This window comes from Haplochromis burtoni, unplaced genomic scaffold (assembly GCF_018398535.1).
Source record: "Haplochromis burtoni strain Fernald_Lab_line unplaced genomic scaffold, NCSU_Asbu1 Contig_8, whole genome shotgun sequence".
NCBI lineage: Eukaryota > Metazoa > Chordata > Actinopteri > Cichliformes > Cichlidae > Haplochromis > Haplochromis burtoni.
Window position 1 is genome coordinate 1,068,628 of NW_024582369.1, and position 22,551 is coordinate 1,091,178.

Sequence of the window (22,551 nt, forward strand, 5' to 3'; positions counted from 1 at the left end):
ACCCAAACAAGCTGATTCTCAAAGCGTTATTATCTTGGCATAACCCGGCATGGTGTGCAGTGTTCCCCTAAAAAATTGGAGGAAATTCCTCAAGCAGAGGACACAAGAAATGGTGAAACTAAATAAAATATCTAGCGCAGATGAACAGTATCGGAAAGTCGTTTCTTTAAGAAATAGGAAAGAATCCAGCAAAGATCTGGCACTGCACATCTGTAAGGTGCGATGATTTGGGACTGCATTTTAGCCGGCGGTGCTTGGCATCATGTCTCAACTGATGGAATTATGCACGCAGAAAACTGCAGCCCTATTCTGACTTATCAGAAAAGCATCTGCTCTATTTTCAGCATGAGAATGAGCACAAACAAAACACACAATGGATGGATGGCTCAAGACTTTTGCACAATACTGTATGCTGCCTTGTAACTCTGAAAGTTTTTCTACTATAATCTATTTACAGATGTAATAATAGGCTTTCAGCATATTCCTTGCCCTCACAGAGACATTGAATCCTCTATCAGCCAAAGCGGTTTGAAACCTCAGGGTCAAATTTAAAATGTCATGCTCAGCTAACTTATCTTTTCTCCAGCGTGGGGATGTGATTGACATCATCAGCAAGCCTCCAATGGGAACGTGGATGGGCCTGCTGAACAACAAAGTAGGCACCTTCAAGTTCATCTATGTGGATGTGCTGACTGAAGAAGAGGAGAAGCCCAAAAGGCCAGTTCGGAGGAGGAGGAAGGGCCGGCCACCCAAACCCACTTCAGTGGAGGAGCTACTGGATCGTATCGATCTCAAGGTACATTACCAGCCAGATTTTGCCATGTATTGAAAGTGAAGTGGCTTTAATGTAAAAAGTTACGTTCGCTGGTTGCAATCAGTCGGCTGTCTTAACTGGATAATAAGCCCACCCATCTGGCACTTCGGTAAAAGCAAACAAATGCTTTGAAGCAAATGAAAATATTGTGTTAGGCAAATATCTCAAGCACATTTGCAGACAAGCGGAGATAAATATAGTATGTCTAATTACAGGCTGCACAGCTTTGGATGTTTGATTTGCCACTGACGCATAAACATTAACACCCACACTGTGACTGCCACACCCCGACAAATAGTTCGCATCTTTCATCAAAACCTACACATCACTGTGAGCGTGATATCATTTCCTCCCACCCGGGCAGCCAGCAGGCCTCACTTCCCCAAATAGAGAGAGAAGTTTTGTGTGTTGTCTCTTTCATCCCATTCCAATTTGGTGGCCAAGCCGCAGATTAAAGATTAATGCTACTAAACTGTGAATCTGGCTCTTATAAGTGCATCAGAGTGCTCATGTCCTCCCAGATTTGTGCAGTGGGGAACGGATGTTATACATGATATACAACCACAGTGCATTCATTTTTTCAGGTGGTTTAAGTGGCAAAGAAAACGTGAGAAATGACTTCAAGCTCACCATTTTTCTTGATCTCTCCTTTTAGCCTGCCATGTCATCTTGAGCCCAGTAGCTAGAAACCTAAAAAGTGAAAGTTGGTTAGTGAATAAGGAAAAAAGACAAAATAATCCATTATCTTCAGATTATTTTTGGCTACCTCAGTGGCAGACAGTTTTATACTAGATGTAAATCAATTGTAGTGAATGCCTCAGTAATCTTTTATAGTTCCAGCCTTTCTCAGGTTTTCCTCCGTTGCAGTATCCATCCCAGCAGGATAAGCTGTCTAAGCACTAAATATTCTAAAATTGAGCTGTCACAGGCCAAAGTAGTAGTATTACTTTGTGTTTTTGGAACTTCTAGGCCAACATTTGGTTACACTGGAAAATCAGATTTCAACAGGGCCTCTCTGTAACTGAAGTGTAAATCTCCTCACCCCTGTTGTTTTCCACCAGTGGACTCTGCCAAATAGTCTTCGGATGTGGAGCGTGTTTACATATTTCAGCTGGCACAAAAACACGAAAAAATTGGTGAATGAGAGGAGCCAGCTGCCTGTGTTTGTGTTAGTTGGTGGTCCTTTGTTTAGTCCCGCATCATCCAGCAGAAACGGGACAGACCAACCTAGTTCTCTGCCCTGGACTCCAGCGCTGTAATTGATGGTCTTGCTCATGACACACGGTCTCAATATTTGTCCAACAAAAACGTGTGGGTCGCACAGGCGTGGAACCGAGCGATATTCAATGCGGAAGCGGTCGCTGTGTTGCTGTCAGTGGACTTTGCGCTCACATGGGGTGTATCCCAAAATAAAATCAAAGAAACTTTCATTGTGTCACTTCAGATAACACAGTGGTTTGAGTGACTTGCTTTAGTGTGTGTTTGTGTTGGTGGGTAATACATTGACATCTGTGGTTGAGAAGTATTTTGATGAAACTCTTTGAACCCTCACTTGTTCCCACGTGTGTTGGTTTCCTTTTCAAAATCTTGCTTGCCATTTTGGTCACAGCCAGCTGTGGCCATGTTCTCCACGATGGTGATGCTAGCTCGCTCGTTTTGTTTTTTGTTTTTTTTTTGGCCTCATATATCTGTCACCATTGCAAATATTGCGCTACATTAAAATGTATCAACAGATTAGCAGCCATAACAGAATTAGCTGTGGCGTAATGTGATTACATGGCACCAAAAATATCAAAATAGCAGTTCAGATGTTGCCCTGCAGTTTAAAAATGGAGACAGGAAATTATGAGCAGATGAAAAGTATCTGTTGTACAGAAGTTCTTCTTTTTGTTTTTGTTTTTTTAACCTGGTGAATTTTATGCTTCTGCTCCTGGTCGTGTGACTGAGATCAGTGTATTTTTCTTTAGTCTGCTGCATTTATTTTATTTGGTCTTTAAACAGCCTCGAGCTTAGCTTGTTGCTTTCTCTTGAATAGGATTACATGCCCACTTTCTTGTTCAATGGCTACGAGGACCTGGACACGTTCAAGTTGCTGGAAGAAGAGGACTTGGATGAACTGAACATCAGCGATCCTCAGCACAGAGCTGTACTGCTCACTGCAGTGGAGCTGCTGCAGGAGTATGACAGTAAGTAGACCGTTTAGACTGTTTCCATGAGTTTATGTTTTTGATTGTGGTTTTTTTTATACAAGGACATCTTCATGTAACCTCAAAATATTGTTGTGTGCCAGAGTTTTTAGGATAACAGTGAAGTAAACCTGACAAACTGAAATATAAATTTAGATTTATGCAGCAGCAGATTACAGGAGCCAAACAGGGAAAGGGAAATCTGAAGGAAGTGACTAAAAAGTGGTCCCTCGTTTATCGCGGGAGTTACGTTCTAAAAATAACCCGCCATAGGTGAAATCCGCAAAGTAGCCAATTATTATAGATGTTTTAAGGCTGTAAAACTCCTCACTACACACTTTATACAGTTTTCTCAGACAGACATGAACATTTTCACTCTTCTCTCTTGCTTAAACACTCTGAAAGTTCAAACCTTTGTAGAAAAATAAGTCCAGTATTATAGAATGAAACCAAAACATTTCGTCGACATTGTTGTTTGTTGGGGGAGAAAACTTACATACATCATACACTACATCACTTCAGAGTCACACTGCCAGCGATCAAAGACTTATGTAAACTTGACAAGCTGAACGCATTCTGTACTGTATAGGAGACACGGCACGAGATTGATTGACAATGGTCTGCAGCCAATCAGGACACAGAACACAATGCGCTGTTAAAAAAAAAAAAACGCATTCAAAATTGCACAAAAAAAAAATCAGCAAAACAGTGAAAGGTGAACTGCGTTATAGCGAGGGACCACTGTATGTATTATGGGGAAATAATACTTTTAAGTACAAGGAAATCATTTGCCTTTCTGTGACTTTCTGTGAGCAGGTAGCAGCGATCCAGAGCGCAGTGGAATGTCAGGTTCCCAGGAAAAGCTGCTGCTGGAGGGTCGGAGCATAGTGGGAGACTCCCCACGGGATTCTGGGTGCTACGAGAGCAATGAGAACCTGGAGAATGGTAACGCTTGCTTTACTTAGTTTATGCCACCATTACCCAAAGCCCACTGGGTATTAGGCTAACTAAGGCCTATTCTTGTTCTACTCTAGTCCTAGTACCACAGTGACTCCTTTGCCCTTTTCCTGTCTGGACCTTCACCTCTCTCCATCACTTGTATTGCACTGCATCTTAACACCCTGACCATGTCACTCCTTTGAATTAGCATCTTCCTAAAAGCTCATCTTTCCATCTGACTTACCTTCCCCCAATCTTTACAAAGCCCTTATTCACTTCAGACACTTTTACTGTGCTTGCACTCTACTTTCTTCACCACTCTTTTCATCTTATAGGCATTCTTTATCATCAGTGCCAAAGTCCAGTTGTAACTGAGAAGGAGCCAAGCCCCAGACCACTAAGCCTAGTCCACCCCACAATACTGGGAACACAGAGGGGGACGCGCTCCCCAATGCACAAAACCGTTCTGAAGAGAACAAAATCACTGCCCACTCATGGACTCTGCTTCCCAACTGTCTCACCTGTGGGCGCAAGGCCTGTAGGTGGATACGAGGAAGACGATTGTGAGCTCAGAGAATATTTCTGTTGAGTGTTTCTAATCCAGATATAAACTTGCAGAGTAGTTTGCCAGTGCACGCTTGAGCTTTCTTGCAGTGCTGATTCTCTCAGCCGATTGAAATTTAAGCAAATTTAACGGTCAGATGTCAGATCACAGCTAGCAGCTCATCTTATCATCACCGTTTCATTGTTTTATTTGTTTTGTTTATAGCGACCATATTGCACAGTCATATACAGTATGTGCCTAAAATGATGTGGATGAAAACATTTTCAAACTATAGTGCAGTTTTGTTGTTTTTCTTAGAGGTTTGGGGTCTTATTTTTCCAATCGATTGTGTACGTGTTGAGACTGGTCTCTGCAAAAGACTGTATTCTTCCTCCACACGTAGGACCATTTTAACAGCTCAAACACTCACCGATTACTGCTTTTTTTTCCTGTATCTGTATGGCCCCAGTGTAACTACTGGTTTCCCTTTTATGTACAAATATGTTGTTAAGGCTGAAGAGCAAAGCAAAGCTTAAATCTCTACTCTTGCAGTCTGCAAGAGTAGAGATTTAAGCTGTGGAATAAAACCACTTCTCTGATTAAAAAAGGACTCTGGTGCTGCTTGTTTGGTTTCTGTTTCGCCTTTTTTGTCTGTTTTTTCCTTTCATGCCTCTAAACGCTGTTCACAAACTAGCTCCTTAACAATTAGTAAACACTCTGCATTTCTTCTTGTGCTTTCAGGGCTCCACAGCTGTTCTCTCGGTACAAATCAGTAAGGGAAAAGTAGTCATTTTGTATTATTAGTATTGTGTAATCTAATGCAATTATTATTATTAATTTAAGACTTAGACCTGATACTAGATTTTCATATTTTCTCATGCAACATGCAATACTGTGCTAAAGTTTTGAGCCACACGCTTGTTTTTTGTTTTAAATATTTTGCCAGGAAATAGATGCTGTGATTTATAGAAATATGTGCAAACATATGTGGAAATGCAGTTTTTGCCTTATATAATTCTAAAAAGCTTTAAAGTGAATTTGATATGGCTGCTTTTATTCTTAAACACAGCCTGAACTCTCTTAGACAAGCTGTTCCTGTCATTATTGTCAGTCTTCAATAGTTCTCCAGCCTTCTTGAAGGACATTAAAAGCTCTTCTTTGGATGTTCCCTGCCTTTTGTTCCAGTCTTGTTAAGATGATCCCACACTGCTTTAGTAATGTTAAGGTCTAGGCTCTGGGGATGCCAATCCATGATTGATAGCGTTTCATTGGGTGTGTTTGCAATCACTGAAATGCTGAAAAATGAAGCTGTTGCCTAAATCTGACAATACTTTTAACCATTAATAGTTCCATCATTTTTGACAAGATCCCTGATGCATCTCTTAGTTCCTGTGTTAGGTCTTTGCTGGATATCTTAAGGACATGAGTTTCAGATGCTATTCATCTGCTGTACATATTCTTTTGGGCCTACCACTTCTTGTGTCCTCCACTTGTCCAGTTTCCTTATTTTTAAGGACACACTGCATTCAATGCTGAGATACGTTTGATTTCCTGCCTATCAAACTTTTATCTTTGAAGTTCCTGTTGAATCTGCAAAACATTTACGTACACAGGCCCATTTAAAATTGGTTCTTTCTCAGTTGTCAGTTATGTGTAGACACAACACTAGTTCATGCTTTGAGTCGGGTGCCTTTTTGTGCTCGGCTGACTCACTAAACTCAAAAAAATCTGAACCTGGTCAGGTATTGAAAAAGCAGTCAATGTCCAAAGAAAAAATATGCCCCAAAATCTGGAGAGCTATTGCTCAAGACCATTTTTAAAAGCTATAAGAATGTCTGGCTCCTGCAGGGCAAAATGTAAAAATAAAAGTGGTGGCTCAAGACTTTTGCAAAGTACCGTAATTAAAACAATTAAATCTGAATCTGGTAAATTTTGAGAAAAATGTGAATGAATACTTTTTAGGACTAAATAATAGTATCCGGCTGGTATTTTATGACTTTTTATATCAAAATAAACTTAGTAGTAGTTACTATTAGAGGGAATGGGAAAGGCTTCCATTTCTTTTAAAGGATGTTTCCAACGTAAAGAATAGATTCATTAATATGCTATTGTATATTAATGAGTATTTCTGAATATTTATTAATCTAGAGTATTGGCAAAGGGCAGCATGCATTTTTATAATGGAAGATAACTCAAAACCAACCAACAGATGTCATTTAAACTTTCTAATTTTGGGGAAAACGTCACTGTAGAGCCCTGAATGTCTGCTCTTCTTTAACATTCTGATTCCTCTGTATAGATGCAGCAGATCTTCCTCCAATCATTAAATAACTCGGTTATTAAAATACTCCTTTAATGCATTAATTAATGCTGTCTAAAAATATTATTTATAATATGTAATTTGTGTGTGTATGTGTATCATGAGTGCACTCAGAACTTTTTTAACTGTATTTTTTTTTATTAAACAAAACTTTTTGGGGGCATCAATGCAGTCAATTAAGGTATTTTCCCCCAAAAATGACTGAATGCTCAAACACATTTTCAGCTTATATTTCATTTATAATCTGAAAGATGCTAAATTAGTCACAGAACAGAGTTCAGCCATTTACCTGTTTCCCATCTGTGTGCCGCTGTCACAGCAAAGTATAGTATCCTGACTAAAGAAGTAATTAAATGTAGAGATTGTAATTAAGAGTGGTGCAACGGTATGTGCATAATTATGCAATTATGTATTTAAAAGAATAGGTTACCATCCTTTTTAACCTTCATAGTCAGTCAACAAACTTTTCTGATACACATGAAAACTGTTGAAGCATTTCTTGGGATTTCATCTATTGAACTCCTTCCTGTCATTCCACTGTTTTAAATCTTTGAGTTGCACTATATGGCTCTCATCCATTTCATTCATCCATTTTGCTCTGTAAACCAAAGGATATATGGTAAGTTACTTCATACTTTTGTTCCAAGGCTTTTGAAGTCCCCCGTTCAGGCAGCTTTCTTTGGGGTTATTTCTATAGTGCCAACAAAAGTTCATGAATCAGAACACTTATCTGAACATCTTTAGAAGCCCTGTCTGCTTTTGACTGGCTAATGTTGTAAGGATATGATGTTTCTATCAGTTTTATTTATTTATTTAGTTTTACTTTGGAACATATTCAGACCCACAGGAAAGTGAGTATTGGTGTTAATTCATTTTTTTCCTCTAATAAAATTTTCTTCATTTTTGCAAAAAGTCATCACAGAGGACAGCAAATGTCTGTGGTGCAATAAATGGACAAATTGGAGTCCTGCAGTGTGCAAGCTGCTGAATTTTTACAGACATAAAAATGTAAAACAGTTGGGAGGAAAGGCAGCCAAGACAGTAAAGAACACTCATGCTGAGTCATGCACGGTATTTGCATGAATAGAGTATTTATATTAGCGCAAGTCTTTCCATGAGAAGTGGAAGAGTGAGAAACGTATTCACTGTAAAGAGGGAGAAACCTTGGAAACTATCTAGAGTTCAAAGCTAAGAGAGAATTTTTTTATTTTCCAGGTAAAGGCAGGAAAGCAACCAGTCATTTTTCAGCAGGACACCAGTCTCCAGATTACCCAACACTGCCCATGACTCTTTCTACAGAGGCTCTTCAGCAAAACAGCAAAAATCAGCGCACAAAGTTTCCAAAAAGTTTCTTCATCAAGCCCTCCCTTAAGGGCTTCAACCTGCTCGGGCTGCGAAAAGCCCAAAGACGGTCTCCAATCCCAGCCAGCCGCAGCTGCGAGGACCTTGATGGTCCCCCGCAGCCCACCGGACCCTGGAAGCGCTCCCACTCTCTGGGAGATCTGCAGAACTTTGAGCAGAAGAACGATCTCAGTGTGGAGCTTAAGCTTAGTAAGGAAATACCCAAATCAGGCAAAACTAGCCCCATCAAGCCCTGTAGAGACGCCGTTTCTCCAGCTCAAAATGGGACTCCAACGGTTAGTCCTAAAGGAAGGGCTGATAGGCCGCCAGTACCCTCACAGCTTCGCCTACGCTCTTCTTGTCCAACATCAATGTCTTCCAACCCTCCAGAGCCCCTTTCCAGCCCCACTCCAAGTCCTCCTGATTCTAGTGCTAGTGGGGAGAGGGTGATGCGGACTCACCCCAAAAAGCCTCCCATCCCTCCCCCTGTACCTGCAAAGAAATCTAGAGAGAGACTAGCCAATGGCCTTCGTCACCCCCCTCTCTCCCTTCCCTCCTCGCCATCCCCTACCGCCTCGCCTACCCACTCCTTCAATCGCTCTCAACCCAGCAGCCCTATAATCCGCAGCCCTGGCCTGAGTGCCCCTGCTCTGCCTCCCAAGACCCCAAGTACTCCAGCCAGTCCATGTGCCACCTCATCAGCCTCATCCATGGGCGAGGAATCCGGCACTCCACCAGCGGTGCAGCCTCCCTGGCTCTCGGATCTTGGAGGCAAGATGGCTGTTACGAGGAAACTTTCCCATACCAAGATAGGTCCTGATCTTTTTACCCTCCTGGAGCAACGGCTGCAGAGTGAGGGCATTGATCTTACCGAGGAGCCCTACTCTGACAAGGTTAGTTAAGCATCATCTAAAACATGAAAAGTTACCTCATATTTTACATTACAAATTACATTTTACTTTCACTGGTGATAGATGAATTTATAACCAGTTCAGATACCATTAAAATGAAGGGTGACAGTTTAACATTGAATCATTAAAGAGCTTAAAACTGGTTTCCTTCAGTAACTGTTTGTTCTTGAAGCAGAAGTTTTTGTGCTGAAAAATAGATGTACCCACACAGATAGGATATTTGGTTTTTAAAAAGAATCACATCCTTTTCAGTGCTCAAGAAAAATATTTGATTTATAAAAATCCAAACCACCTCCAGGCCATACTTTTCTGGCATCAGGGTCTTTTGGTTCAGCATTGTAACATGCCTAACTTAACTCAGTCATAATTTTACCGAAGCTCTGATCCAAATAATTTTGTGTTCAGGGCAAAAACATGAGCAGCTTGCTTTTGGAACTTGGTTTAAAAATAGACACTAATAGAGTCTAGAGTCTGTGTGTTTCTCATTGTGTGCGCATGCCGTTTTATATCTAAAGGCATTTATTTGTGAGTGAGGGTGTGGGTGGGTGAGTGTGTGTGTGTGTGTGCGCAATAATAAATATGCTGGAGCTGAGAAGGAAAGACTGTGGCTTGAGTCTCACTATGATGCGGTTCAGACTGTTAAGTTTATGGGCTGAATCTTACTGAAGGCAGACGGGGTTATAAAACCTCCTGGCTCTTGCCAGACCCCAGGCTGGGCCCCTTGAACATGTTGGAGCCCCCAGCACTGGCAAGAAAACAACACATATGCAAACAGAGGCATCAAGTGATGAGGTGAGAAGTGGGGCCCTCGACCACAGCAGAGCTCTGCTGGATTCCTGTTAGTCATAAGTGGACTGGCAGAGACATGAGAGGCGCATTGTTGTCTTACTAGCAACGTGTGCCAGTGCGCCTTGAGGCTTCACTCTGGCTGTCAGAAGTCAGTTAGGTAACTTAATGAATGATTTAGATTATGAGTGAATCAGTATCTACAGATTTCAGTGAAGGAGGGCGTTAGGGCATGGCTAGTAGAGATTGTAGGGGGGGGAAAAGAAGATGAAAGTCTTTTGCGATTTGATGGAGCAGCATAGCAAAGTTTTGAATGAAGGTAGGAAATAGGACAGGACCCAGGGGTTCATACATTCCTGGTGAAGGAGTAGATGGACACTTTTGGATGACACTGATGTTGGAAATGGGGAGGAGGTGATTTGCATGAATAGCTGTCTAAAAGGTCAAATGAAAGAATAGACGTTTCAAAGAACAGGAACGCATTTGCTTATTGATTTTAGAAGGCGTTTAATGATACTAGCTTTAAGTGGTTTCAAAGTGTTGTTCTCTCCTAGCCATATTCAATGTCTTTCTCACAACTTTCCTCCTTCAGCACGGCCGATGCGGCATCCCCCACCCGCTGGTACAGCGTTACTCCGAGGATCTGGAGCAGCCAGTCAAAGACGTGGCGTCTACCATAGACCAGCTCAGAGTCAAAGAGCTCCGTAAACAACACCGCATGGCTGTAAGGGAACAATAATTATCCTGAGTGTTTCGATAGAGTCCACTTTTGGGCAATTTTATGCATTTTAGTGTGAGATAAATGCTGTGAGGCTTTTCTGAAATGTAACAATGAAGCCTGGAAAATTGGTCAGTTCGAAGGACCAAAAGCCATTGTTGGGGTGAAGTGCAAATTACGGTTGTTTGGCTATCTAATGGTCCAGCTAAATGTGGAAATAATAAAGGGAATGGCTATGTAATTACTGTTATGAAACAACAGTAAAAGCACTAAAGATGTTAATATAGCCTCATGAGTTGTTCAGAAACAGAGCTTTCGGGCCAAAGTTGCCTACAAAATGCACCATCATCCTGTGAAACTAATGATTTTTAAACCACTGTGTCACTCAGATCCCCTCTGGAGGTTTGACGGAGATGTGCCGAAAACCTCCCACCTTAGGAAACATCAGCACAGTCTCCGATTGGCTCATCTCCATCGGCCTACCCATGTACTCCACAACTCTGGCAACAGCAGGGATTGACACGCTGAGCCGCGTGGCCTTGTTAACCGAGAGCAGTGCGTGGGAAGCTGGGGTGCGGGACGAACGTCACGTCCGCCGCCTGATCTGTGAGGCGCGATCGGTCCACGCACACAGAGAGGTTCAGTCGTAATCATGCTGGTGGAGTCGAGTCGCATCAACTCACTGATCCGCACCATCTCGTGGTCAGTAGGTGGCCTTGGGTAAATTGGCCCTCACGGCACTACAGCGTTTCTTCTCGCACATGTTAAAGACATATCCTGCTCTCTGATATTTTTTTTTTCCTCTCTCTTTTACCACGCTGTCTTTTTTCCAAATGTTTACGACATCGAGGAGTTCCTCCAAACAGCCAAGACAAGATATCAGATGCCTTTAAAAGAAAAAAGACAAAAAAGACTGTAGACTCACTGTGTGGGATGACTTCCATTCTGAAGACGTCTCCCAAAGTCTTAAAATAAAGACTTGGATCTGCCTTTAAGGAAGATAGCACACAGGGTTTTTTTTTTTTTTTTAAGGATGGATTTTTTTAAAAAAGAAAACCAAGAAAGACTATTTTCTGCATATTTCATAAGTGCTTCATTTTTCATCTGTCGTGTGGCAGAGGCAACTTAATCTGAGGGTCATTTAAGGAAGTAGCTCAGCCAAAGCGACAAAATTCGATGTTTGCTTCCCACTAATAGTTTCACGATGACGCAACACATTTAATATCTGGACTGTTAATCGACTAAATACACACACCAAACAATGGCTTCGAGGTGGCTTATTTTGTGTCATGCTTATATATTGTAGCATAGTGCACATCTTAATTTCAAAATGACTCGTGTTAAAATTTGTGTTTTGCATTTTGATCGTTGCGGGCTTACTTTGAGCCCACCCTGTCATTTTATAGTTCTGTATTTTATACTTTACCCTTTCACAACAATATCCTGGATGGGCACTTTGCTCTTATATAACGTCTTAGAAAGCTCTGTTTTGCTGTAGAATTTACAATCACCTCTCGCTGAAATAATACATTCCCTGGTGTGTCAACGGACCTTTTAAGTTGCCTTACCATTATGATTGAGGAGCTACAAAGACTGAGACTGAACTGTGGCATATATCCTATACTATACATATTATACATGCATTCTCAACTAGATCATTTCACTGATATACATGGATGTGGAGCCCAGAACATGTTTCTAAGTGATTGAAGTGTTCATTCCAGTGAAGCCAGGCTAATACCACAACACCACAGGCTTGCCACAGGCATGACCATTGCTTGCTGAACATCTCTGGACCATATTAAAACACACTGACTGTACGTGTTGCAGAGGGGTTATGGAACCGGGAAGCACGAAGACACAGCTGACGTCTGGGCTGTCAGGTCCCGAATTTACTGGACTGTCGACAATGGCTGCAGCGTTGAGGAATTTAAATCATAGCAGAACAATAAGCTGTGTGGGATGTATTTTCTTTTCTTCAAATCAATGCTAGTATGACTTGTCAAACAGTTAAAAGGAATGGTCGATGCAAGCTGTCACATCAGGTGAAAAGCTGACCTCCGTGTTCAGAAAAACAAGTTTTAAAATTCAGGGAAATGCTGAGCGAGGTCGGCCTGAGGGGGGAGGGAATCTTGGGATCAAAAACACAACTGAAACTATCCAGAATCTCATTAGTCTTTCGTTTGCACACGCTAAATGAAACTGAACAAATAAATATTATTTCTCTCCCTCCCTTTTTATTTCTAACAGTTATAACTTTTGTAGCCAGAATCAAGCTGATGACTTACTTCATTTCATTAATCGAAATTCTGAACAACAGTTACTCCAAAATTTAGAGGTTATGTTTTGCAGTGGGCACTTGGCAGGCAGATGGATCGATGGATATACGATGCCTTTTTTTCCTCTCAATCAAAGTGGTGCTCTGGGCAAAGTGAGGAGAGGGGGTCGTTAGTAGAAGACCCGAAAAGTGTTTTGTAAAGATTGAAAATACTGACACTGTAAATGCACTTTAGATGGTCTAACTGTTTTATAGGCAAAAATTGGCTACATTTTGTTCACAGGTCCATTAATGGACAACTTTGTCAGGTAATGTAAAGAGTTTCAAAGGGGTTATGCTGGTATTTTAATGTAGTATTGAGTTCCCAATGCCAAGTTTAATTCAACTGAGTTCCAGTTACTCACTTCCAGTTTGTTTTGCAACCTAAATTCTTAATTACATATATGAAATGCTTAGCAGAAGTTGCACATTCTGTATATGTAATTGATATTTAAATAACTTATTTTTTGCTTTTTTTTTTTTCATGTCATCTTGTAATTAGCTGTATTATATGAATAGCAATACCTTCCTGCGTAATGCATATTGCTTTAGCCAGTAAGGAGCGACAGTATGTATTGTAAAATATGTGTACAAATAATTTTATTTGGTTTTCATCTACCTAATGATTGTCCATACAGATTTGCCTGTGTATTGAAACAACAAAAGCAATGTCCATAACTATTTGTCATTCTGAAATATAATAAACTGTTTCTTGCAATGACTGTGGCCTGCTGATTGCAACTATACAGCTGTACCCACAAAGGCAAAGTAGTGGAAAGCTATGTGTAAGCTATACACTGGCTTTGGGCCTGTGTGCTGGACTGTTGAGATCTGTTTTAAATATATATTAAAACAATAACCTAAAAAAACCAAAGACCCAAGACTTGCACTGTACTGAGCGCATTTTGTTTTTAGAGAACTTGCTTGTGCCACAGAAAACTAATAAAGAGGCAAGAGATGATCTGTTATCATGTTTGGAATTGGCAGATCTGAATAACCTCATGTAGATACTATAATGCCAAAGGCTCAGTTGGCAGAACTCTGTAAAGACAAGGAGCTTAGAAACAGTGTCTTTTGTCTGGCTCATAATGCCTCATTTCAAAAACTATACACACATCAGCTCATGACAACAAGATCCAAAGCAAATTTGTTCTGCAGGCAGTCTGTCTAGCCTTTGTTGCAGTGCAGCTGTTGACAGCGAAAGCACACTGAGGTTTTCCAGTCTTATTCATGTTGAGGAGTCACAAATGGATAACGATCAGAGTGTAAACCCCGGTTTGGTTATATGTCCCCCCCCCAATCCCTGTCGATGACTGCATGCGTCATTTGGGAGTCGATTTTACTTGCATGGCAGTCATCTCGGCTCATATCTATCTTTCTTCGGAGTGAAAACGCAGCTAAACAAGCATTTCCTTCAAGATGGATAAGATCAAAAATATGTGATGGCTGCAAAAGAAACCCTCCAACAAATAAGCAGCAACAGTTCAACAATCTCTTATAGTTTTATAGTCTTATAGTTATACTTTATGCCTACCCGACTCAATGTCAGAAAGAACCACTGCTCATTGAAACTGACATATTTCAGGGGGAAAGGTTTACAGTGAACCTTGTCTGCTTTAGCTGATTTGCCATTATTCTGAATCACTTCTCTTTCCAAGCTTTTGAATGGATGCTGAATAACTTCATCTTGCCACAGCCTATAATGAAAGCTCCCTAAGATCCTGAGGGATTCTTGATAGAACAATCCACCATACATGATACCTCATTGGCCATTTTATTAGGTACACATCTTACCATGCACTTATGCGTCAGCATATCAATGTATTTAGGTGTGCAGTATTCAGAAATTGCCGCTCTACTGGGATTTTTTCACATAACCATCAATAGGTCCTAATAATAGAAAATATCCGGTGAGCAGAGTTCTCTGGGTAAAAATGTCTTGTTTAGGTCAGAGGAGGATAGCCAGACTGCTTTGGGCTGATAAGTAGAAACTGTTAAAGTGCAGAAGACCATCTCTGAACAGACAACATGTGTAAGACCAACTGAGTGTCATTTCTGTCAGCTAAGATCAAGAAATCCAGACCACAATTCACACAAGTTCACCAAAAATTGGCTGATCTGATGATTCTTGATTTAAAGTAAACATAAAACCATGGCTCCGTCATGCCTTGTATCAACAGTTCAGGCTGCTGCTGGTGGTGTAATGGCTGTAGGGCAGGGAACTCCAGGCCTCAGGCCGGTGTCCTGCAGGTTTTAGATGTGTCCTTGATCCAACACAGCTGATTTAAATGGCTAAATTACCTCCTCAACATGTCTTGAAGTTCTCCAGAGGCCTGGTAATGAACTAATCATTTGATTCAGGTGTGTTGACCCAGGGTGATATCTAAAACCTGCAGGACACCAGCCCCTTGAGGCCTGGAGTTCCCCACCCCTGGTGTAGGGAATACTTCCTTGGCACTCTTTGAGCCTTTTGGTACTATTTTAGCATTCTTTAAAAGCCACAGCCGACATGAGTATCATTACTCACCACAGCGTACCCATCTTCTGATGGCTGCTTCCAGCATGGTAACATGCTATTACACGAAGCTCAAATCATCTTAAACTGGTTTCTTGAACATGAGAATGAGTTCACTTCACTCTAATGGCCTCCACAGTCACAAGATCTAAATCCAGTAGATCACCTTTGGAATGTGGTGGAATGGAGGATTCACATGATGGATGTGTAGCTGGCATATCTGCAACTGTGCTATTCTAGGAGCTTGGAAAGAAAGCAACTCGTCTTTAAGTTTTTTGAAAGTTCAAGAAACTTCAAAAGGTCCAGTCGCTTTCTTTCCAAGCTCCTTAGACTACCACGACCTGGATGACTGAGAACTGACATGAAGAAATCAGATGTGTGATTTCCTCATGCCAGTATAGACCAAAATCTCTGAGGTGTGTTTTGAACTTTGGAGGTGCAAGGGGTGCAAGTCAGTATTAGCAAGGTTTACATAATAAAGTGACCAACGAGTGTGACTGGATCATTGTGGACTTCATCAAAAGCAGGAACCACCAGCAAATTTAGTCCCATGAGACTGAGAGGTGTCCTCATTATCTCAAGATTCTACAAAACACAGTGATACATTGAAGAAAATGCAATACTTTGATCCAGTGGTTCCCAAACTTTTTTTGCTGGGCCCCCCTTCGTTTTACAAGAAAAATATCCCCCCACCCCCCACGCGCACGCACACACACACATCCTACAACCACACACACCCATATTTTGCTCCATTGCGTTTTTTATCACACCTCAAACATTTAGTAAACAATTAAGCAAATACAAGTAATCTGCAGGTAGTAAACTACTAACTCTTTTACGCTGCGTCCGCACGTACACGGGTGATTTTGAAACCGCAGCTGTTTCGTCCACACGTAAACGGCGTTTGGAATCAACGAAAACAGAGATTTTTTTAAAACTCCTTTTTTGGGTTTATGTGTGGATGAGGAATACTGAGTTCGTCACGCAACGTTAAAGGTATGTGCCTTTTCCACGTCACGCTGTGCGCCACGTTATTGTTTACTAAATTCTTAATTACATGTATGAAATGCTTAGCAGAAGTTGCACAGCCTATATGTAATTGATATTTAAATAACTTATTTTTTGTTTTTATTTTTCATGTCATCTTGTAATTAGCTGTATTATATGAATAGCAATACCTTCCTGCGTAATGCATATTGCTTTAGCCAGTAAGGAGCGACAGTATGTATTGTAAAATATGTGTACAAATAATTTTATTTGGTTTTCATCTACCTAATGATTGTCCATACAGATTTGCCTGTGTATTGAAACAACAAAAGCAATGTCCATAACTATTTGTCATTCTGAAATATAATAAACTGTTTCTTGCAATGACTGTGGCCTGCTGATTGCAACTATACAGCTGTACCCACAAAGGCAAAGTAGTGGAAAGCTATGTGTAAGCTATACACTGGCTTTGGGCCTGTGTGCTGGACTGTTGAGATCTGTTTTAAATATATATTAAAACAATAACCTAAAAAAACCAAAGACCCAAGACTTGCACTGTACTGAGCGCATTTTGTTTTTAGAGAACTTGCTTGTGCCACAGAAAACTAATAAAGAGGCAAGAGATGATCTGTTATCATGTTTGGAATTGGCAGATCTGAATAACCTCATGTAGATACTATAATGCCAAAGGCTCAGTTGGCAGAACTCTGTAAAGACAAGGAGCTTAGAAACAGTGTCTTTTGTCTGGCTCATAATGCCTCATTTCAAAAACTATACACACATCAGCTCATGACAACAAGATCCAAAGCAAATTTGTTCTGCAGGCAGTCTGTCTAGCCTTTGTTGCAGTGCAGCTGTTGACAGCGAAAGCGCACTGAGGTTTTCCAGTCTTATTCGTGTTGAGGAGTCACAAATGGATAACGATCAGAGTGTAAACCCCGGTTTGGTTATATGTCCCCCCCCCAATCCCTGTCGATGACTGCATGCGTCATTTGGGAGTCGATTTTACTTGCATGGCTTTTATCTCGGCTCATATCCATCTTTCTTCGGAGTGAAAACGCAGCTAAACAAGCATTTCCTTCAAGATGGATAAGATCAAAAATATGTGATGGCTCAAATCATCTTAAACTGGTTTCTTGAACATGAGAATGAGTTCACTTCACTCTAATGGCCTCCACAGTCACGAGATCTAAATCCAGTAGATCACCTTTGGAATGTGGTGGAATGGAGGATTCACATGATGGATGTGTAGCTGGCATGTCTGCAACTGTGCTATTCTAGGAGCTTGGAAAGAAAGCAACTCGTCTTTAAGTTTTTTGAAAGTTCAAGAAACTTCAAAAGGTCCAGTCGCTTTCTTTCCAAGCTCCTTAGACTACCACGACCTGGATGACTGAGAACTGACATGAAGAAATCAGATGTGTGATTTCCTCATGCCAGTATAGACCACAATCTCTGAGGTGTGTTTTGAACTTTGGAGGTGCAAGGGGTGCAAGTCAGTATTAGCAAGGTTTACATAATAAAGTGGCCAACGAGTGTGACTTCATCAAAAGCAGGAACCACCAGCATATTTAGTCCCATGAGACTGAGAGGTGTCCTCATTATCCCAAGATTCTACAAAACACAGTGATACATTGAAGACAATGCAATACTTTAATCCATCATTAAATTTGTTTGCACCGTTTATCCCATAAAAGAGGTCGATATTGATTTAAATAACTCCACCACCACAAGGTTTGTTGTGCAAAACTGAAGTTCATTTTCTGTTCCTCTTGGTATTTTTCAAGCTTTTACTAATCTGTATAGTTCACACAAATCTTTGAGGAGTCACAGCTTGGTTCACAGATGCACAGTGCATCTATGTTAAAGCGCAAACTCAAAGAAACGTCAGTAGTACTACAGTCCAAAGATATTACTGACCAACACAGAGTTGGTCAGTAATATCTTTATAGTATCTTCATAGTAGTCTTTTAAAGTTAAGATGGCTTAAAAGTAAACACATCTAAATGACCAACATCTGAAACATTCGCAGTGGCCTTGCAGACTATGAGCTTCCTCTTGGTGCATGTGAGACTTGAAACACATCAAAAGGAGAAGACTTTTGGAGCCATGTCCAGTAATTCTAATTAGACTATGCCTGAGGTACTGTGGTGTCCTCAGTGCTTTCCATACTGTAGTACCATGAAATAAACTTCTGTGCTGTATGGCAGATTTTGACTAAATTCCTTATTTTTGTGTCTAGCTTGCATTATGCTGTTCATTTCAGTGTGCGCACAGTTTTTTCTCTATTCCTCTTTATTACATTTGCCCTGTGGAGTCAAATTGTTGTCACAGCTCCTGTGTAGCTGTCAAGGAAATAGTTACTGTTTTGAATGGCCTCCTAAGTACAGGTGTAGTGTAATGGTGGGTTCTGGCTGTGCTGTGGAAAGCAAAGCTTCTAACAACAGGCCTGAGGGGGAAAGAGAAAGTTACGACATACACACACACACGAGGGGTGAGCAGATAAACTTACTCGGTAGCTTCTTTTTAACATTTATCAGACAAATACTTCCTTTTCATTTGGCGATAAGACAATTTTAAGCTTTTTCCGAGTAATGACCGTTTTATCAGAGAATATAAACTTTTCCGTCTGTTTTTTAAAGCCTTTTTTTTCAAAATTTTCTGTAAACACAAATTACAGAACTACGATTATTTTTTTTTTAAAAAGCTGCTGCATGATAATTGACTCGTTTCCACCGATATCATATGAGAGTCCGCTCTCTGGCCTTTAGGCGACGCTGTTTTACGCACTGCAATCCAAACCAAATCCTGTGTGAAGTGGAAGTTTTTCTGATTTCCACGTTTAGTAATCTGACACCCAGACTCTGAGCAGAAGGATGGACCCTTAACTCGGCTGGGAGGACGGAAGGAAGGAGCAGTCATCCAGCGAGCAGGAGCAAGCAGAAGCGAAACGCTGTAGCAAAAAACAGCCCCGTGGCTCCAGCAGCGGAGAAGATCTGGGTGCCAGCGCGTCTCCAGTTAACTGTCCGTCTCACTCAAATGATCTCAAAGCGACAAGTTTCACTTTCCGCATGCGAATGGGTGACTTTCCGCAGCGCTTTGTGAGGAGAAGAGGATGAAGAATTTCAACAGCAGTGCCCTTCACAGCCATAGCCAGTCTACCAACCACATTAGAGAGCGAAACAGCAGAAAGTACAGCTTACTCTCTGTTTTACCGTTGCGATTTTCTCTCCGAGGTTATGGGGTCTGCATGGCTACGCTGTTTCTCTTCTGTTTCGGCTCCCTATTTTACCAGCTGAACGGAGGACCTCCTAAAATCCTGCTAGACATCAGACAGTATCTCGGTAAGAACTTTTCCTTAAAAAAAACCCTCCTTCCTGAAGGTCGTTATCAAAATAATAGTAAGAAGTTGCTCTCCGCGTCTGGACATTTTTTTTTATCGGTAGGAGTTATTAAGAAACGTTTATCAAAAATGGAAAGGGTCTCTTTCATGAAACCCACCGGAGGCCACATCGTCTCCTCAACCTCATTCAGCCCAGGTGGACGAAACCGATTTTCTCTCGTGCTTATTTCTAAGTGTTAATTTATCCATGTGGAGTTTGTGTTTTAAACCCAAAAAGACCCCCACATTTTAATATCAATGCAGACACTAACTATTGCATATACACAGCTGTGTATCATCCCGAGTCAATATCATCCCGTCAGTCTACAAAGATGTGTGAAGAAATGTGAAGTTTTTTCACTCATTTTGTTTAACCATCTAAACCTGGGGTATTTATCGTCACTTTTACGCCGCTGTGAGTTCTAAGAGCATGATTGAGAGGTGTTATGGCAACTAGAACTTAGCAACTGTTAGGATTCATGCTGAAGACTGACGCCTCTTCTTGTACAGCCAGCTGGTGCGCTCCAGCCGCGCAGCTCTCATTACGCACGGCTTGCACCGGTTGAACGAGGGGTGAAAGGCTGAATTTATGCGGTTATTTAAAGCCTAGAGTGCATCTGTGGTTGTTTTAATAAAAAGCACGCTACAGTGTTGCCAGTTTTTTTTTATGTCAGGCAGGTTTCCAATTTAAAATATTCTGGCCTGAAGGGATTATTTTTAAATATTTATATAGATATATTTTAACATTACTTGGCAGCTATATTTCTGTCATTACAGTGCACTGGATCTTAACTACGGTAAAGTGGATAAAGTCTACTGTGTGTGTGAAAAAGAGCCCATTTGTGGCCACATCTGCCATAGACATATGTCTGAGTGTCAGCCTCTAGGATAAGATCTGTCAAGAGTCAAAAGGCAGTGTCTGCTTGTACAAGTCTGATCTTGTGACTTCAACCTCTTTGATACCCTAAACAGAATCAGATGCAAAGGTGATTTTCCAGCGAGAACACGGCCTGTGTCTTGAAAAAATTAGGTTGCATTTCTACCTATTTCTCACAGGGGGCTAACCTTTTATCACGTGATAAACATCTGGAACAGAATGAGAGTCACTTTCCAGGTCAGCTACTAATCCCCTGGGTCAGATTGGTTTCCTGTAGACAAACACAAGCACACAGTCTAACCGACTGGCATACAAATACATAGGCAGACTAAAGCTGCACAATATTGTCAAAAATAACTTGGATTTCATTCAAAGCATAAGCACAGATTCCTAAAATAGAACGTTTTACCTTTTTTTTGAAGAGTGCTAAAATATTAAAAGTTCACACTGCAGAACATTCAACTTTGGAGCCTAATAATGCAATCTAGAAATCACGGCAGTCAACACCAGTTTATTTTATTTTAAAGTACTTGCACAAAGCTAATGCATGCATGGTGAGATAGCCTCCTTACTGCAGCACTGCTTCTAAGAAGTGCTCTATTCTGAACAAATACACTGATATGCCTAGGCTGATGATGGGGCAGATGTATGTGCTATTACCACAGACGAGCAAGCAAGCAAATTACATCAAAACACCATTAGGAAAAAAGAAATGTATAATTTGGTCCACAAGGCTGAGTGTTAATGGCTTATAGGGCATAAGCCATTGACACTCAGCCTTGTGGACCAGGATGATGAATCCCTCTAGAAAATCTAGTCTCTGCTCCCACCTCCACGATTGATCTCCACAGCATCTCTACACAGAGACCCTGTGGACCTGAGCCTTGTTAAACAGTGACTCCACTGTAGTGTATGGAGTTCAGGAGGGTTTTTCTTTATGTAACAGCGCCACAGTGTAGCACCTCAACTGGGATGTGGATGACTAATCGTCTGCATTTATTATGATGCTGAGGCAATGAAGAAAGACTTTGTAGCTGAAAGTTGTGACAGGGTCAAATCGATCATATAAAGTTAAAGCCTTTTTTGATGTTGTTTTGTTTCCTGAGTCTGAGTCAGCAGGTTTGTGACACATTTCAGGTAACTTTGTTGCATGTAAAACAGCTGTAGAAAGAGAAATCCAGTTGGGCTGGTGTGTGAAAGAGCTTGAGATGTGGTCTGCTCATTGTCTCTGTTCTGAAGTGTGTGTGGTCTTGAGGGAGAGACCGTGGAAGGAAGAAATCTAGGATAAAGGAGGGACGGTACAAAATACTCCTGTGATTGGGACTGCTTTGAGCAGGTTCATAGGAAAGTCATTTTCACAAAGAGCTCACACAGGCTTCACTCTTAGTTTGTTGTGTCTGTTATTCAGAACCCAGATGCAAGCTCCAAAAACTGTATAAGGGGAAACTTCACAAATCACCAGAATTATGAGGAGAAGCAGACCTTTAAAATAAATGCCTCCTTCTAGTGAATAAAATAAATCAATTACTTTTAATGTAATAGCTCTAAGCCTGGCGTTGGCATTTCTAACTAATGCACCACATTTTCTCTGATGAAGAGATACTTTATGTCTGTTGCTGTGCCTCGTTTAAACACACGTGTGACCTAACTTGTGTTACTTTTGGCTGCGCTGTGCCAAGATGAAGGTGAGGAATCCTGTTGAGGTGGGTGAGTGTGGGCGTGCACGTGGAGGTTGGCAGCTTGATTTAGTGTGATTGTGTGATAGGTGTGTGGGTTTCTCTCAGTCAGATGTTGCCGGTAGGGAACAGACCTTGTTTTGTTTGGCTCGGTGGGGAGGTCGGTGGATGAGGATGTCACTCAACATGCCGTATAGTCGCAGTAACTAAACTGCCGTGCAGACCTTTAAACCTGCTGAAT

General features: G+C 41.2%; 2 protein-coding genes across 10 annotated transcripts in view; both read left to right on the plus strand.

Annotated features, from left to right (window-relative positions):
* Positions 1 to 13,594, plus strand: part of sash1a (SAM and SH3 domain containing 1a) — a 167,344-nt gene extending 153,750 nt beyond the window's left edge. For all 8 annotated transcript variants that reach the window (XM_042225918.1, XM_014338509.2, XM_014338516.2 and 5 more), the window contains 6 exons: positions 587 to 796; positions 2,850 to 3,000; positions 3,817 to 3,945; positions 8,019 to 9,037; positions 10,434 to 10,565; positions 10,949 to 13,594. In XM_042225918.1, coding sequence (XP_042081852.1) covers positions 587 to 796; positions 2,850 to 3,000; positions 3,817 to 3,945; positions 8,019 to 9,037; positions 10,434 to 10,565; positions 10,949 to 11,209 — 1,902 coding nt within the window. In that variant the 3' untranslated portion in view covers positions 11,210 to 13,594. The remainder of the gene's footprint in view (positions 1 to 586; positions 797 to 2,849; positions 3,001 to 3,816; positions 3,946 to 8,018; positions 9,038 to 10,433; positions 10,566 to 10,948) is intronic.
* A 5,555-nt stretch (positions 13,595 to 19,149) lies between these two features.
* usta (uronyl 2-sulfotransferase a) overlaps positions 19,150 to 22,551 on the plus strand; it is a 56,943-nt gene continuing 53,541 nt past the window's right edge. The window contains exon 1 of one of the 2 annotated variants that reach the window (XM_005914553.3): positions 19,150 to 19,719. In XM_005914553.3, the coding sequence (XP_005914615.1) occupies positions 19,491 to 19,719 (229 nt within the window). In that variant the 5' untranslated portion in view covers positions 19,150 to 19,490. The remainder of the gene's footprint in view (positions 19,720 to 22,551) is intronic. The other variant, XM_005914554.3, reaches the window with a different exon arrangement.